Genomic DNA, 15,847 nt, shown 5'->3' on the forward strand with positions numbered 1-15,847 from the left:
TTCCATCCATCCACCCATCTATCCATTCTTACCTCCATCCATCCTTCTGTTCATCCATCTACCCATCCACCCACCCATCCATTTATTCATCTTTTTAATCCATCCATCTGTCCAACTATCATTTGTTTAGATACACCACTTCTCTGCCCCATCTGTTTAAGGCAATTGGACTCTCATTAAGCTACTGTTAAACTTGTGCTGGATTAGAATTGGTTCTCCTTGTACAAAAAACATGTCAAACTTGTGGCCCTCAGCTGGCATGTGGCGTTTATTTGGCCCATGCTAGCCTTTGAGTTTGACATGCTGTTGTACAAGGACCTGGCCTCGTCACTTGGTGGCCCTCACAGTTCCTGCCTGTGGTTTGGGGATGACAACAGTATCTCTGGCTAAAGGGTTTGACTGCACCCTTTTCATTTGTCGGGGGGAGTGAGTTGAGAGTTGGTGGATGTTTCAGATGAAAAACACAGCCTGGCTTCTTTGAGGTTCTTCCCATGCTACACAGACACTGAATTTAACCTGATCATAGTGACGTTAACAATGGGTGACCTGAACCCTCGTTCTGTGCTAGGCCCTGTGCCAGGCACATGATCGCGTAGAATTGTCATGACATCCCCCGTAGGTAGGCGCTGTTATTTTTCTCACTGTCCAGTTGAGGAAACTGAGGCCCAGAGGTGAGAGCACTCTTCTGAGGTCACGGTCAGGACCCGAGCCTGGTCTCCCTGATCCCAGGGCCGGGGAGTTTCACTCCTGAGTGACACTGTCTCTTTGGATCTGCACCACTGGGCACTCGTGTGGAATGAATGCCACTGCTTCCCTGCTTCCTGCTCTTCTCCGCCATGGCCAGGGAGAGCCACCACCAGGTGCTGCTGCAGCCGGAGGCGCGTCCTGGGCCTGCCACAGGCCCCTGGGGAGATGACTCGCAGGGCTGACGGCGGGCCCTGTGAGGGGCGGCTCCGTGGGCACCCCTGGGCTCCTTACAGCGGAGGAGCAGCAGGCGCCTGGGCAGGGCTGCTCACATGGGAGCCCTCCAGTCTTACATGAACACTCCTTCCTGGGCGCTCCTTCCAGAACTTGGACATTTGCAAGGAGGGCTCACTTTGGCCACAAGAGGGCGCCCAACTCCTGGCCAGACCTGAATGGGGTGCTGTGGGGAGGTGGGGAGAACAGTGAGCTTAGCTTTGGATGCCATTTCAAAGCAAACTCTCATAACCTGATCACCTAAGCTCTTCAGAAGTGGGGGCATTTTTCCAAACCAGCTGGGGAGGTTCATTCTATTCAGCGGGTGCCAAGCAAGGATCTGAGAGCGCCAACAACGGAAACCACAGGTTCCTGCCCTCAAGGAGCCCGCGGTCGAGTGTGGAAGACAGGGTATTAGAATGCAATGTGGTAAGTGCCAGAGTCTTAATCCAGATCGGGCCCTGAATCAGCATTCAGTGAGCACCTACTGTGTGCAGGTTTTGTGCTATACTTGCCAAGGACAGAGAAATGAACAATACAGAATCATTGCCCTCAAAGACTCAGTCCACTTGGATGATAAAAACTGAAAGAGCGAATTTGGAAAAATAGGAAAGCACCGCCACAGAAATATATACAGACTATTTTAGGAGAATTGAGGAGGAACAGCCAACCCAAGCCAGGGCTTCTTAGAGGAAGAACACTCAGCCCTGCTGGGGGCATTGGGTGTCAGGGAAGCTTCCTGGAGGGGAGGACCCCAGAGACAAGTCATAAAGGACCAATGGGCATAGTGGGCCACATCTTCTTTATCCATGTACACAGTGGAATGCTACTCAGCCATAAGAAAGGATGAAATAGTGCCATTTGCACAACATGGATGGCCCTTGAGAGCGTTATGCTAAGTGAAATAAGTCAGAAAAAGCTAAGAACCATATGATTTTACTTATGTGGGATATAAATCTGAACCTTAAGAACACAAACAGCAGTGTGGTGGTAGCCAAAGGGAAGGTGGGAGGGGGGAAGGGGATCCTAATACAAGGTGACAGGAGAAGATTTGACTTTGGGTGGTGGGCACACGGTGCAATATACAGATCTTGTAACATAGAAACCCACACACGAAACCTGTATGTTCATGTTGACCAATGTCACCCCAATCAATTTAATAAACAAAAATTTAAAAAAAGACAGATGGGGATTAACCAGGCACAGAAGGGGATGGTATTCCTGGCATTGGGGACAGCATAAGCAAAGGGTTGGAGGTGAGAAAAGGGGATGGCGAGGGCCACAGGGCCTGGTCAAGGTGGGAGTGGGTATTGGGCGCCGCGCTAAGGAGATTTGCTCTCCCTGCTCTCATTGTGTGTGTACGCATACACTTCCCTCTCTCTGTCCCCCTTCCAGAGCCAAGAAGAAAAGCAAGCCCTTGAACCTCAAGATCCACAGCAGCGTGGGCAGCTGTGAGAACATCCCAGCTCAGCAGCGCTCCCCGCTCCTGTGCGAGCGCTCCCTCCGCTCCTTCTTCGTGGGACAAGGGCCCTTCCTGCCCTCCACCCCTCCGGTCCACAGCGAGGCCAACTTCTCCTCAAGTAAGTCACTGCACCAGGGCTGCGCTCTCTGCCAGGTGCACGCTCGCTCTGTGTTCCTTTTCTTTGGTGAAAATGCTCTTGAAATGTTCGCCGAATACGCCTCATCTGCGTCTGCCTGCCACCTCCCACCTGCGCCACACACGCCTCTTTGAATGGATTCAAGGGAAGGGGTGTCATCGGCGCTCCAGGTCGACTGGCTGTTGTCATTGGCCCGGCAGGTGTGTAGGGATAACAGAGGGAAGCCAGCGTGCAGGGTATTCAAGGATGGGAATGTCAGCTTTCTCTCTCCTGTTTCTCAGCTGCCAGTGCCAGCCTTTTTCTCTTTCTGTTGTGGATAAGGCTCCTGTGATTATGCTTTGTTATTTCACCCTCCCCCACACAGGTCAGCACAGTGTAACCTTTACATCTCCAAGATGCACTTGGGTTCACACTGGGCTGAGCATGGCCCAGGGTGGTTTACATTCTGCTCCTGTGGATTCTGCTGCAGATAAAGTTGTTATTACTCAGAGCGGAAATGGAACTTTCTGGCGATCAAGGGCTGAGGTCTTAGAAGGCACTTAATCTTCTCCTCCCAGAGGCCCGTTTTGCAGAACAGGCACAGCCGTTTTCAGAGGGGAGCCCCTGAGGAAAGCCCAACTAGTCTTCTGGCCAAGACAATACCTTTCTGTTGTTGTTGCTAACCCTCACCTGAGGATATTTTCCCCATCGCTTTTCAGAGAGAGTGGAGGGGAGGCAGGGAGGTGGTGGAGAGAGCGAGGAAGAGGGAGAGGGAGAGGGGGAGAGAGAGAAATATTGATGTGAGAGAGACACATTGACTGGTTGCCTCCCACATGCACCCCAACTGTGGCCGGGGAGCGAACCTGCAACTCAGGTACATGTTCTTGACTGGAATTGAACAGGTGACCCTCTGGTGTGCAGGCCGGCATTCTAACCACTGAGCACACCATCCAGGGCCAAGACAAGATCTTTTATTTCCTGGGAACTCAGGAGGAGCGGGGCCGAGCTCAGTTTGCAGTCCACTGATGTGGAGCCTGCATCCACTCGGGAGCAGGAGGCCCATGTGGACGTCGCTAGGGGAAGTTCCAGAGCCTGGCTTGTTTAGGCCCAGGGGGTGCAGGCCCTGAACAAAGCAGATCAAAATAGCACTCGCGGCCCACGTCAGCACCAGAAAGCCGATTACCAGTTAGTCAGGAGGGATCACTGTCAGAGACCAGACCTGCTCCGTGGCAGTGGGCCTGCGTGGCAGGCACGTGGCCGTCGGAGGGTGGCTCAGTGAGCCCGGATGAGGAAAAGATGTGATGATGTAGCAGGTGAGTGAGACGGTGGGGGGAGGCAGGCCGTCCTAGCCCTGGGGGAAGTGCCTGGGTTCCAGTCCCACCATGGTTGCTTTTGAGCCCTGTGCCTGACCTTGAGCAAGTTGAAGAGCCTCATTGAGATTCAGTCTCCTCATCTGTAAAATGGGGATCACAATAGAGGCATCTCATAGCTGTTTGTGAGGATTAGATAAGCTCGTGTGTGTCCAGCTGTCTGCACAGGAAGTGCTTCATAACTGGCAGCTGTTAGGATATTTATCAGCCTCTTTTCTCTAGCCCCTCCTCGGAGGGGTTGGCCACAGCTCTGTTCTTTCGTTCTGGCCAGAGCAGAAACACCTATAGCTTGTTTAAAAACAAAACAAAACACAGACTGGCACATTTAGATCTCTCCTCCTGCCAAAGAGAGTGTTACGGATGAGGAAGCCGGGCTGAGTTCACCGTGGCTCCCAACATTGGCACCTGCGCTGGTCTCCATCCGAGAGGTGTGGCTTCTCCCTGTGCCTGTGGCGGGAGCAGCTCCTGGCTAAGAGGCCCTGGGAGCACAGGTGCCTCTTGGGACAGCGCTGGTCCTTGTGGACAGGGAGGTCCCTGGATCTCTCTGAAAGGAGGACGAGTGCATGGAGCCTCACTGGGAGAATGAGTGTGTAACCAAATAGTAGCTGGACCCTGCGGACCAGCCCCGTTGGCGTTGACCCTAACAAATGACAGAACGAGGCAGCCTGGTGGCACGGGCTCCACATCGGGCCGTGGGAAGCTCTCACTCCGAGTCTCTGTGCTGCCACCAGTTGCCTGTGTGACGTTGTCCCTGCCTTGCCACCGTCAAGGCTGACCACACTCTTTGAGGCAGGCATTGTTATTCCCATTTTACAGATAAGGAAACTGAGGCTCAGAAGGTGAATGATGTTGCCTGGGTGGTAGGTTTTGAACCAGGCCCAACTCTAGCCTGCTCAGATTCCATCTCTTTCCTGCAGTGAGTTCCTGTCTCTATCTCCCGGGGTCTCAGTTTCCCCAACTGGACAATTAGAGACTCCACGAGGGTCTGTTTCAGAGCTTAGAAACTCTGTGATCCTAAGGCTCACCCAGTGAGCTTCCCCTGGGCACCTCTTAACTCACTGAGAAAGCTGGTGTGGAGACTCCGGGCCGGGCTGTTGGGAGAACACGGCTGCCGGGCGCTGGTTCCCCCTGCTTGTAATCGTCCCATTCTCCCACCACTCTGAGTTTCAGAAGAGAACTTCCTGCCTCTAGTCCCCTCCCCACCCCCTACTGTGCCAGCCAAGGGAGCCCCTGGGGCGGTGTCCCTGCCAGGCTGAGTCTGCCTACCCGTTTGTCACTATCAGCTCTGGCTGTGGCCTCAGTGTGAGGGGAGGTGACATGCCATCTTATTACCCCTGACCGTAATGCCGGGAGACAGCATTAGGCCAGAGAGGACCGAGCCGAACCTCGGGCCCTCAGGGTGCTAGCCACCTCGATGGGCTGTGAGGACTTCACCTCCTTAGGGCTTGTCCTACTTCCCTGGTCTAGGGGTGAACAGCTGGGGAGGGAGGGGAGTGGCAGGGGCCCCCGAGTATGGAGGGATCTGCCTCCAAGGCTAGCCATGCACAGAACACGAGGATGGCCTTCCACTGTGCTCCGTGGAAGGTGCTGACTCAGGAGGGAACAGCTCCCCAGAGAAGCAGAGGGCGGTGGACGTGGCTCCTGTCCTCGCTGCATTTCCTTGGTGTTGCCTTCTCGCCCGCCACGCTGCCCTAGGACCATCTGATCGGATGCCCTCCACGCTTTTGGTCCAACAAGCTGTTTGCCAGTGACTCCTTGAAGGGTCTCTCTGAGCCCAGCTGCCTTAGGTCAGGCAGCCTCTATGACCCCTGTAAAGAGGCTTCTTCAAAATGAGAAAATGCCTCCTAGATGGAGGGAATCATTTCATTCATTACCAGCTGGTGGAAGCGATTTCGGCTTGACAGCAACTAAGTGGTTGCTGAGGTGTCACTGGGCAAGTCACGGAGCCCTGAGCCCGGCTCTACCTGCAGGGACGCACAGTGAGGACAGAATGAGGAATGCATGTAAATGTCCTAGCACAGGGCTGGGGCTTTGAGCACCAGGTTTCAATAAAGGGTGGCGTTGGGAGTGATTGCTGTATGCTGTGCACTGGGATAGTGTGTGACGGTGATGAAAATGGTGGTAGTAATAGCCACTGGCATTTATTGTGTGTTGACAAGGCTCCAGGTACCACCAAGTTGGCTAAAGCAGCTTACACCTGTTATTTCACGTAAGCTTCCCACTCCTCCATACGGTAGGTGCTCTTAGTACCCCCATTTCATAGACAAGGAAACGGGCTGAGTTTACGGAACTGACCCAAGGTCACCCAGTCGGGAAGGAGGTGGAGTTTGCACTCATTCCGAACCCGCCACCCTATCATCCCCTGCGGAATGAGATCGCAAAGCCGCCCTCATGGAAGCCTGTTTGCTCTTCAAGTAGGGACCTTGTTCAGGTTGTGGCACTTGCCCAGCTGGGAGAACAGCCTGGCCTCGAGGCTGCCTTCGAGAGAGCAGTGCCCGTACTGGCTCACCAGTTGGTACCGCCCAGGACTCAGTGTCGATCGATATTCAGAGCATCCATGGTCCCAGGTGGTGGCCCTCCCTGGGGGTGGGGGTGGGGGACCGGCAGCTGCAAGAATTCAGCTCCAGCTTCTGCACCTCATCCGTCCTGGGGATGAGGAATGACAGGGTACTTTCCCCCCTGCAGTTTTCTGTGTGCTTCTTTATGAGCTGCCCGTGGGGGTCCAGCACTCAGGGCAGCAGCCACTGGAGGAAACAAGTGACTGATGGTCCCTGGACGTCCCCATCTTGGTCCTAATGACACCAGCTGGCGTTCTGTCCGAGGCCCCTGTCTCATGAAATACTTCAGGAGGTGTCTTAGAAGGTGGCATGCCCTCCCCTCCCCCATCTTACTCTGCCCTCTCCCCAGCTCTTCTCCAAGCAGCTCCTGTTCTTTGTCCTGGGGACCAGGCAACAGACAGCTGTCCCTCTGCCGAGGGCCTGGCCTGGCGTGCTTGGGGCTGAGGCGGGTGCCTGATTTGGGGAAGGAGGCAGCAGCAGGTAGCAATAAAGACCGATGAAGCCGAACTGCCTACTCCCAAGAAACCAGCCACCGGAAGGGTTATAAAGAGACTCGGTATGGGGGTGATTATATAATGGGGTTTAATGAGCCTTGAGGCCAAGGTTCATTACCCGCTGGAAGAGGGGGAGGAGGAGCCTGTCTTGACTGAAGTTTGTTGCCTGAGAACCACGTTCTCACCTTAGAATCCGGAGAGAGGTCGAGAAGATTGTGTCTGACCTGACTCAGTGGCGACAATTCCAAGGGGAAAACATACATATATATATATATCGTTGGAGCAACCCAGAGAGCTTTTCTCCCCAAGAATGCTGCTCCCCACGTTTCCACCCCCCTCCACCCCCAGCAAACGCAGAAAGCATCTATGTTGCCTGTCATTGGCGCTGTGTTTTAGAAACCCAGGTCCCAGCAGGTCCCTGACATGTACTGACCGTCTGCTACTGGCCAGGCAGGTGCTGATCTAGATGCTCTGTAGGCATCAGTATATACACCCAGAAGCAAACAGAACGACACAGCACGGTTCCTAACGAGCACCACGGTCCCTCGCACCATCCCGCTCCCCGCCTGCTTTTACAGCGCGCTCTGTCTAGTTCTGCTGATGCCACTTCCACGGTTTAAACCAGGTTGGACCAGGGCTTCACCACGTGTCTCCTGGACCACCAGTGACAGCATCGCCTTTGCAAGCTTGCTAGAGACTCGCATACTTGCCTTCTTCCTTCCAGACCTGCTGAATCGGGAGCTCTGGGGGGGGGGGGGTCCAGCCCCTGGGGGTCACCAAAGGGGGGGGTGAGCGCCTGAGGGTCACCAGCCCTGCAGGGGATTCTGAGGCGAACGTTTGAGAATCACTCAATTCTATGATGAGTTTTAGTTTTTATTTTGCAATATTTCAAATTTACAGAAAAGTTGCAAGAAAACACAAAGGATTCCTGTCCCCCCTTTATGCAGACCCATCTGTTTTGAACATTGCCACACATTCGCTTTCTCTCTCTAATCCCCCACCCTGACCAGCCCTGCAGGGGATTCTGAGGCGAACGTTTGAGAATCACTCAATTCTATGATGAGTTTTAGTTTTTATTTTGCAATATTTCAAATTTACAGAAAAGTTGCAAGAAAACACAAAGGATTCCTGTCCCCCCTTTATGCAGACCCATCTGTTTTGAACATTGCCACACATTCGCTTTCTCTCTCTAATCCCCCACCCTGAGTTCGCTCTTATTTTTATGAGCCATTTGAGACTAGGTGCATACTTTCTTATGTAACCACGCAGAGTTACCAGGTTCAGTAAACTTGACCTTGAATCAAGACTTTAATCAGCAAGTGTTCCAATAGGGTCCTGGATAGCAAAATTTTTTTGGCATTGCATCCCCAAGATCACATATTACATGTATTGGTGTGTCAAGCTTGAACGGTCCCTCAGCCTGGTTGGTTGTGATGTGGACATCCTTGATGAGTAGGGACCAGCTACGTTACCGAGTATCCCTCATTTGGGTTTGTCTGATGTTTCCTCGTGGTTAGACCCAGGCTGTGCAGTGTGGGCAGGAACCCTGCAGTGGAGCTGTGTCCTTCCTCTTGAGGGCCTCCCTCCTTGGAGGGACCAGGGCTGCTAGACCTTTGAATTTTTCAAAAGAAGTTGAAGACTGTGACTTTTATTAGAAACTCCTCCAAGTTATAAATGTCAGCACCTAACCACAAATCTTTTAACATTGTGTGAGGTGGTATTAATCCCAAACATGTGTGCGTTTTGGGGCTCCCAATTTTCAAGCTCTGCTCTAGAATCATAGAGATCAGAATTGGTAGGAGCCTCATATCATTGAGTCCACCCCTCATTTTACAGATGGGGAAACTGAGGCCAGAGAGTGGAAGGGACTTGCTCAGGGGTACAGAGCCAGGGTTTGAAGCCGGGATTCCCGATGCACGGGTAATGGCTGGGCCTAGAATCCAGGTATTGAACAGGCTCCCGTGGAATTATGACACAGAGACCTCGTTCCCAGACCAGCGTTGCGACATGGCCATGTTTAACCAGCTTCCAGCCAGATTAAAAATAAAAAAGAACAACAGCAAGAAACACAATACTGTTTCCATGAAGTATGTTAGTGAACCTGAACAACCCTTTAGTTTGCAATAACACCCTTCCAGTCTTTTGGTGTTAAACTTCCTTTGTAAAGTGAAATGATGGGTGATTATAGATGACGATTGCATTTCATGTAGTGTCCTTGCTTGGAAAAAACATTGCCAACTCTAGGCAGTTCCCCTATTTAGTAAATTTTCTGGCCCATAAAACTCAAGTCGGGAACCTTTTTTCTAGTTAGGAGTTTTAAAGGCTGATCATTAATACTATTCAGTAAAAATCTCTTTCTTCGGGAAGAAATCTTACCTAAACCCCCAGTGTGGGTACCAGCAGGTAGAAGTGGAGCCATCTGGGTTGTGGGCAGCCTCCCCTCCTGTCCTCCGACAGTGGTGGCCCTTAAGACTCTCCTTTGAAACTCAGTTAGGAAACTGCTATCCTAGAAATGTCTTTAAATGTTATGAATGGGAAACCAAGCCCCTAGGAGGGAGAGTGTTTGCCCAACTTTCTGGTTCCTAATTGGGTTCAGTCACCCCAAGGCTGACGCGTCATTGCCGTGTTAAAGGGACCCCTCCCTCCCCAACCCCAGTATGGAGTTAGCACCTGGGGCGTGTCAGAGGGTGGGGTCTTCATTGTAACAGCTCTGGGAGGCGGCTGGGTCTAATTTTCTCACAGTGCAAAAGAGGAGACTGTAGTCCAGGGAGGAATTACCCGGCTTCCGCAAGGTCTCACTGTGGGAATAGGGTCTTCGGATTAAACCATTTTCCTACACCTCTTCCTGACCAAGGGGCCAGGGCTTGGTTTGCCTTGGGCTCCCGAGCGCTTCTCCACTTTTCCTTTTGCTACAAAGCCAGCTCCGGCCTTGGGGGAACTATGGCTTTTCCGACAGCATAACCTTTGAGTCTTCAAGAGCCATTCCCCCATCTGTTCATTCACCAAAAATATATATATATATATTTTTTAAATATATTTTATTGATTTTTTACAGAGAGGAAGGGAGAGAGATAGAGAGTTAGAAACATCGATGAGAGAGAAACATCGATCAGCTGCCTCCTGCACATCCCCCACTGGGGATGTGCCCGCAACCAAGGTACATGCCCTTGACCGGAATCGAACCTGGGACCCTTCAGTCCACAGGCTGACGCTCTATCCACTGAGCCAAACCGGTTTCGGCAACCAAAAATATTTTTGAGTGCCTACTCCCTGCGTGGGTATCAGGGATACAGGGATGACTAGACATTCAAGACCTCCATCCTCACGGAACCTCCAGGCTGCTGGGGAGACTGACAGAACAGCCGATCATGCCAGTGATGAGAGCTGCAAAGCGGGTGTCCAGGATGCTGTGCAAACTAGAACTGGGGAGCAATGATTGTGGGGCAGGGAGCAGGGCGCCTGAGCTAGCCAGGGGGCCAGGGAAGGCTTCCATGAGCTAGTGTGGTTTACGCAGATACTGGATAGCGAAGTGGGGTAGTGAATGACAAGTGGGATGGACGTGCATTCGAGGCCGAAGGAGCACATGCACCTGTGGGTGGAGCAGGGAGAGATGGAGGTGAGGCTGGAGAGGTGAGCGGGAGCCAGATCCAGGGTTTAGTTCAGCACCTGGGGTTCAGGCTCACCTGTGCTGTCCACACTTCCCTTCAGTGGCAGCTTCTCCTTTCTGACAGGTGGGTCCGCTGTGGATTGAATAGGGTTCTCCAAAAGGATATGTCGAAGTTCTAGCCCCCAGGACACGACCTTGTGTGGAAATGGGGCTGCTGCAAACACAAGCAGTCGTGTTAAGATGCCATCATACTGGAGGAGGGTGGGACCTTCATCCAATATGGCTGGTGTCTTTCTAAGAAGAGGGTTTCAGACACAGAGACAAATACAGCAAGAGCGTGTCATGTGACTGGAGGCAGAGATTGAGGGGTGCAGCTGTGAGCCAGGGTCTCCAGAAGCTAGAAGGAGCCAGGACACATTCCGTCAAGTCCCTGAGGGAGCCTGGCCCTGCTGTTACCCTGAATTCTGGCCTCCAAAATGCAAGAGAACCCACTTGAGCTGTTCCAAGCCCCCCAGTGTGGGGTCAGAGTCGCCCTAGGACACTGACAAGTGTCTCTGCAGGGCCCTCTCCAGCCCTGAGGTACTCGAGGCCATGCCGAGGAGCCAGCCTCCCGTGTCTGCATGATCAGTCTGGGAGCAAACTGGGTGCTTTTCGGGAAAATGACACGCGCTCTTCTCAGCTGTGAAATTGCTCATCCATCAGTGAGTTCGAGTGATCGCCTCGCAGATGGCCTCCCAGTGACCATAAAGAGTTAAGTGCTGCTTCCCAAAAAGGCTCCTGGCTCCCTGGACGGCTGTTTTCCAGGGAAGAGAATCTGGCCGCAGCCCGTGGGGGCTCTTGGCGGAGGAGGGGTGGCAGCCAATTAGACACAGCTGTTGCCGCCCACCCTCTGGCGCACGGACGGGGCTATACTGCCTGCAGCACTGTGGGAACAGGCTCTTACATGAAACCGTGTTCCCAGCCAAAAGAGGTTCATTGAGACCCCTTTGCTTACTGTTGCCACCCCACTTTCTGATTTAATAGTAAACCAGGTAAGACACGTCTTCATTCCCAAGGCCACCAGTCAGTTGCATAGGATGGAATGGGTGCTGGATGGATTTGAAACCAACATAAACTAGTGGTTTCACTGCCATGTTGGGCGGGTTAGTCAACCTCTCTGGGACTCAGTTTCTCCATCTGGAGAGTGGGGATTCTTTACTTGACCCACAGCAGTATGGTAAAGATTGAACTCAAGTGTGGATGGCAAAGAGGCTTCTAAAATGCAGAGTCCTGCTCACGGCAGAGGCTGATGGAGAAGGACCTTAGGCCAGGCTGCAGGGGCTTGGGGGAGCCCCCACCCCTCTGTTTGGAGTTTGCAGTCGGACGCATCCCTTGATCTGCTGTAACGACCGATAAGGCTGAGCAGCATGTTCCTTCCAGCAGGGTCATGGCTGCTGCCGTGACCCCCCAGCCCAGTGTTGTGATGCGTGTTCTTCTCACTGGTTTTCCCTTTCTGTCAAATATTTTTTAAAAAATAGTGTCTTTGCATATATACATATGTGTGTATGTGCTGATGTGTGTATGTTTATGATCTACATACACTTTAAAGAATACTACTAAACTTTAGTGCACTATTTAAAAAAATCAGGTGGGCAAGATATTGCCTGTGGACTGGCCTGTTTTTGTTAATAAAGTTTAATTCGAACCTGGGCTGGGATTAGAGAGTGACAGGGGAGGCAAGGTCATGGAAGTGCAGGGTTAATTCCTGTCCTCGTATAAAAATTTGATAGTTGGTTCCTCGGATTTGTTTGCACCCCATTAAAAAATGTAACATTAAGATATTATTATCTTGCTCCTTGAGTGTTTTTTTCCACCCCCTTAAATTTTGTGCCAGAGGCCCGTGCCTCAATTTCCCTAATCCTGGGCCTGGTAAAAATACTCAGAAACTGAACTTGAACTTGAGAGACAGAACATCACGAGCTCCTGGAATTCTTTTATGTGCATCTCCTGATTGCATCCCCCTCCCCATGGCATCATCCTGAATTTGTTTTTCTTTGTCTTGCTCATCTTTGCAAGAACACCTCATGAGTACGTGTCCCTAAACAATACATAGTTTAGTTTTGCACGTTTTTGAACTTCATACAATGGAATCCTACTTCATGTGTGCTGTTGCTTTTAAAATGAAATATTCTGGTTTGGAGATTCATTCATCTCATGCTGTCACATACTGGTTTCCCCGACTCTAAGGTACTCACGTCTGCCCACAGCTTAGCGCCTCTGACATTGGGCTGTGCTTTGCCGCCTGTGGCGCCTGGCCGTCACTGTCTGCCTGGCAGGGTGGGCTGCAGTCGTCATTGCTCTCTGTCCAGTGCCCGTGGACATGCTCGTCAGGTGGCATCACTTCTGGGGCTGTGTGCATTGTCCATCTCATGTGAATTGGGTTTAATAGGAGTTTAAAGGGTCTTCAAAAGCATTACGCTGCAATGTGGCCTTGAAACAGAGTAACTCTCAATGCCTGTTGTCTGTATGGAAAGGCGTGAGAACAGAGCAGCATGACACATGATAAAATGTCTAAATAAATCTAAGAGATTTTAAAATAACACTAAATTTAACATGTTAAGTGTGAGAAAGCACTGTGTCATAGGCTAATTGGCAGCCTCTTTCTCTCTTAGTGGTTCATAAATTAATGACCTGACACTCAGTGGCATCTTAAAAGTCAATGAAATGTGGTGACATTCTGTTGTACGAATAGACCACACTATCGCGCGCACTCCTCCGTCGAGGGACAGTTGGGTTCTTTCCCAGTTTTTCACTTTGAAGCACTCATGGATGTTCTCCGGTGCACGTGAGCATCCAGGACAGTTTCCCAAGCTTTTCGGGTGGTACCAGTCACTGGAGCATTTGTTTAAAAATCTCAATTACTGGGTCTCATCCGGAACCTGTTGAATCAGCCTCTCCAGGGGGAAGTCTGGGATTTAGTCCTAGATATAAACACACTCCTTCACTTTTATCAGGACAGCATGGACATGGTTAATGTCAATCAAGGAACTGTTCCTGGGAGTAGACCTGTTGGGTCTGAGAGTCGTCAGCCTGATGAGATCAAATTATTTCAACTTTAGCACAGTGGGCATTGGGCATGAATAATTCTTCGTGGTGGAAATTGTCCTGTGCATTGTAGGATGTTTAGCAGCATCCTTGGCCCCACCTGTAAGATGCCAGTAGCACCTCTCCCAACCAACAAGCACATTTAAGAAACCAGTATGTTACCCTGACTGGGATGTTTCAGGTGGTTGGGCATCGTCCTGTACACCAAAAGGTTGCTGGTTCGATTCCCAGTCAGGGCACATGCCCAGGTTGTGGGTTCAGTTCCTGGCCAGGGCATATGCCTAGGTTGCAGGCTCAGTCCATGGTAGGGGGCATGCAGGAGGCAGCTGATTAATGTCTTGCTCTCACATCAATGTTTCTCTCTCCCTTCCTCTCTCTCTCTCTCTCTCTCTCTCCTTTTGTCTCTCTCTTATAAGAAAAAAACCCCCAATAAAAAAAATCTTAAGAAAAAAAAAAGGAAACCGTATGCTTCTGGATGTGGCCAAATAGCCTCTGGGGGCATAATCACCCCTGATTGGTTGAGAACCACTGGACGAGGTGATGTTAATTGGTTGCCCGAATGGTTGCCTTGATTTATATGTTCACCAGCAATGCAGAGGTGTTCCTATTGCTCCATCCTCTTGCCAACCTCCGTGTGGCCAGACTGTTGAACTGATTTGCCAACCTGGTAGAATAAAATGGTGTCTCAGCCCATTTTCAGCTTGCGTTTCCCTGACTGCTGACAAGGTTGAGGGTCTTTTCTCAAGGGGCCTCTTGTGTTTCATCGTCTGTGAAATGTCTTTTGCTCATTTTATTTTTCTATTGAGTTGTCTCTTTTTCTTACTGACTTTTAGGAACTGAAAAAAAAAACCAGTCTAGGTTCTAATTATTTTTATAAATGTGTGGCAACAATATCTCCTGCTGATTTGTGGTATGTCTTCTCATTTATTGGCTCTTTTGATGAATAGAAGATTTTACCATTAATGTTGTCAAATGCATCATTTCTTTCCTTTATGGTTTTGGCTTTAAAAAATCTTATTTAATAAATTCTTTCTGCCCTGAGGTTGTAAACATATTGCCCTATATATTCTTCTAAAATTTTTAATTCATCTGGAATTGATTTTGGTGTATGGTATAAGGCAGAGTTCTATTTCCCCTACCCTATCAAACGGATAACCAACTCCACAGCACCATTTATCAAATAACCTTTCTTCCCCCACGGATTGGCCATGCCAGCGTGTCATTTATCAGGTGTCTAAATTCACCCAGGACTGGTCCTGTGTTTTCTGTCCCTTTCCACTGGTTGTCATCTTGATTCTATCCTTCTGTTTTTCTTTTTTATGTCTATCTGGGTAATTTTAAATTTTTTTCTATTCTTTTCTTTAAAAATCATTCTCTCTTACATGCAGTGTGGAATCCTGGAACAGAAAAAGGACATTAGTGAAAGAACTAGTGAACTCCAAATAAAGTCTGGTGTTTACTTAACGATGTCCCAACATTGGTTTCTTAAAAAAATAAAAAAGTTTTTATTGATTTTAGAGAGAGAGAGAGGAAGAGAGAGAAAAACATCATGGGATGTCCCCTGTATGCCCCCTATTGAGGATCAAGCCCGAAACCTGGGCATGTGCTCTGGCAGGGAATCGAACCGGGTGACCCTTTGGTGCATGGGATGACGCTCAACCAACTGAGCCACACGGGCCAGGGCAGACTTAATTTATATAAGATGTTAACATGAGGGGCAGCTGGGTGAATGGTATATAGGAATTGTTGGTACTCTCTTTTCAGCTTTTCTGTAAATCAAAAGGTATTCCAGAATAAAATGTTGATTTAAAAAGTTTTCCCTCATTTCTTAAATTTATTTTTTACCTTTTCTGTTAACTCCTTCTCTTAATCCTTAAAACCCATTGCTTACTCTTACACTGTTCATTTATCATCTCTTAGTTTTAAACCATTTATCTTACTCTCTCATCTCCTTTGCACGTCATTGACTGGCAGTCTTTTTCGTTTTAAATCTCCTTTCTTTTGTTTCACCGTTTAAGGTAAAAATTCTCAGTGTCTTCTATTTATTGGAATTCTAACTCATTTTTAACTCTCAGGTCATTCATCTCCTTTATTTTTCGCTCAGCTTTAATCTCTTCCTAATCATTTACTCTCCTTTCATGATGTAAAATACGTGATGCTTGGCTCCTGTGCTTCTTTCTGAATACGCCTTCTCAGGTTT

General features: G+C 50.0%; 1 protein-coding gene across 4 annotated transcripts in view; it reads left to right on the forward strand.

Moving 5' to 3' along the window:
- KSR2 (kinase suppressor of ras 2) overlaps window positions 1–15,847 on the forward strand; it is a 265,061-nt gene that overhangs the window by 140,559 nt on the left and 108,655 nt on the right. For all 4 annotated transcript variants that reach the window (XM_005863784.2, XM_005863785.2, XM_014537695.1 and 1 more), the window contains one exon: window positions 2,353–2,537. In XM_005863784.2, the coding sequence (XP_005863846.1) occupies window positions 2,353–2,537 (185 nt within the window). The remainder of the gene's footprint in view (window positions 1–2,352; window positions 2,538–15,847) is intronic.

The sequence above is a fragment of the Myotis brandtii genome, unplaced genomic scaffold (assembly GCF_000412655.1).
Source record: "Myotis brandtii unplaced genomic scaffold, ASM41265v1 scaffold181, whole genome shotgun sequence".
Taxonomy (NCBI): Eukaryota; Metazoa; Chordata; class Mammalia; order Chiroptera; family Vespertilionidae; genus Myotis; species Myotis brandtii.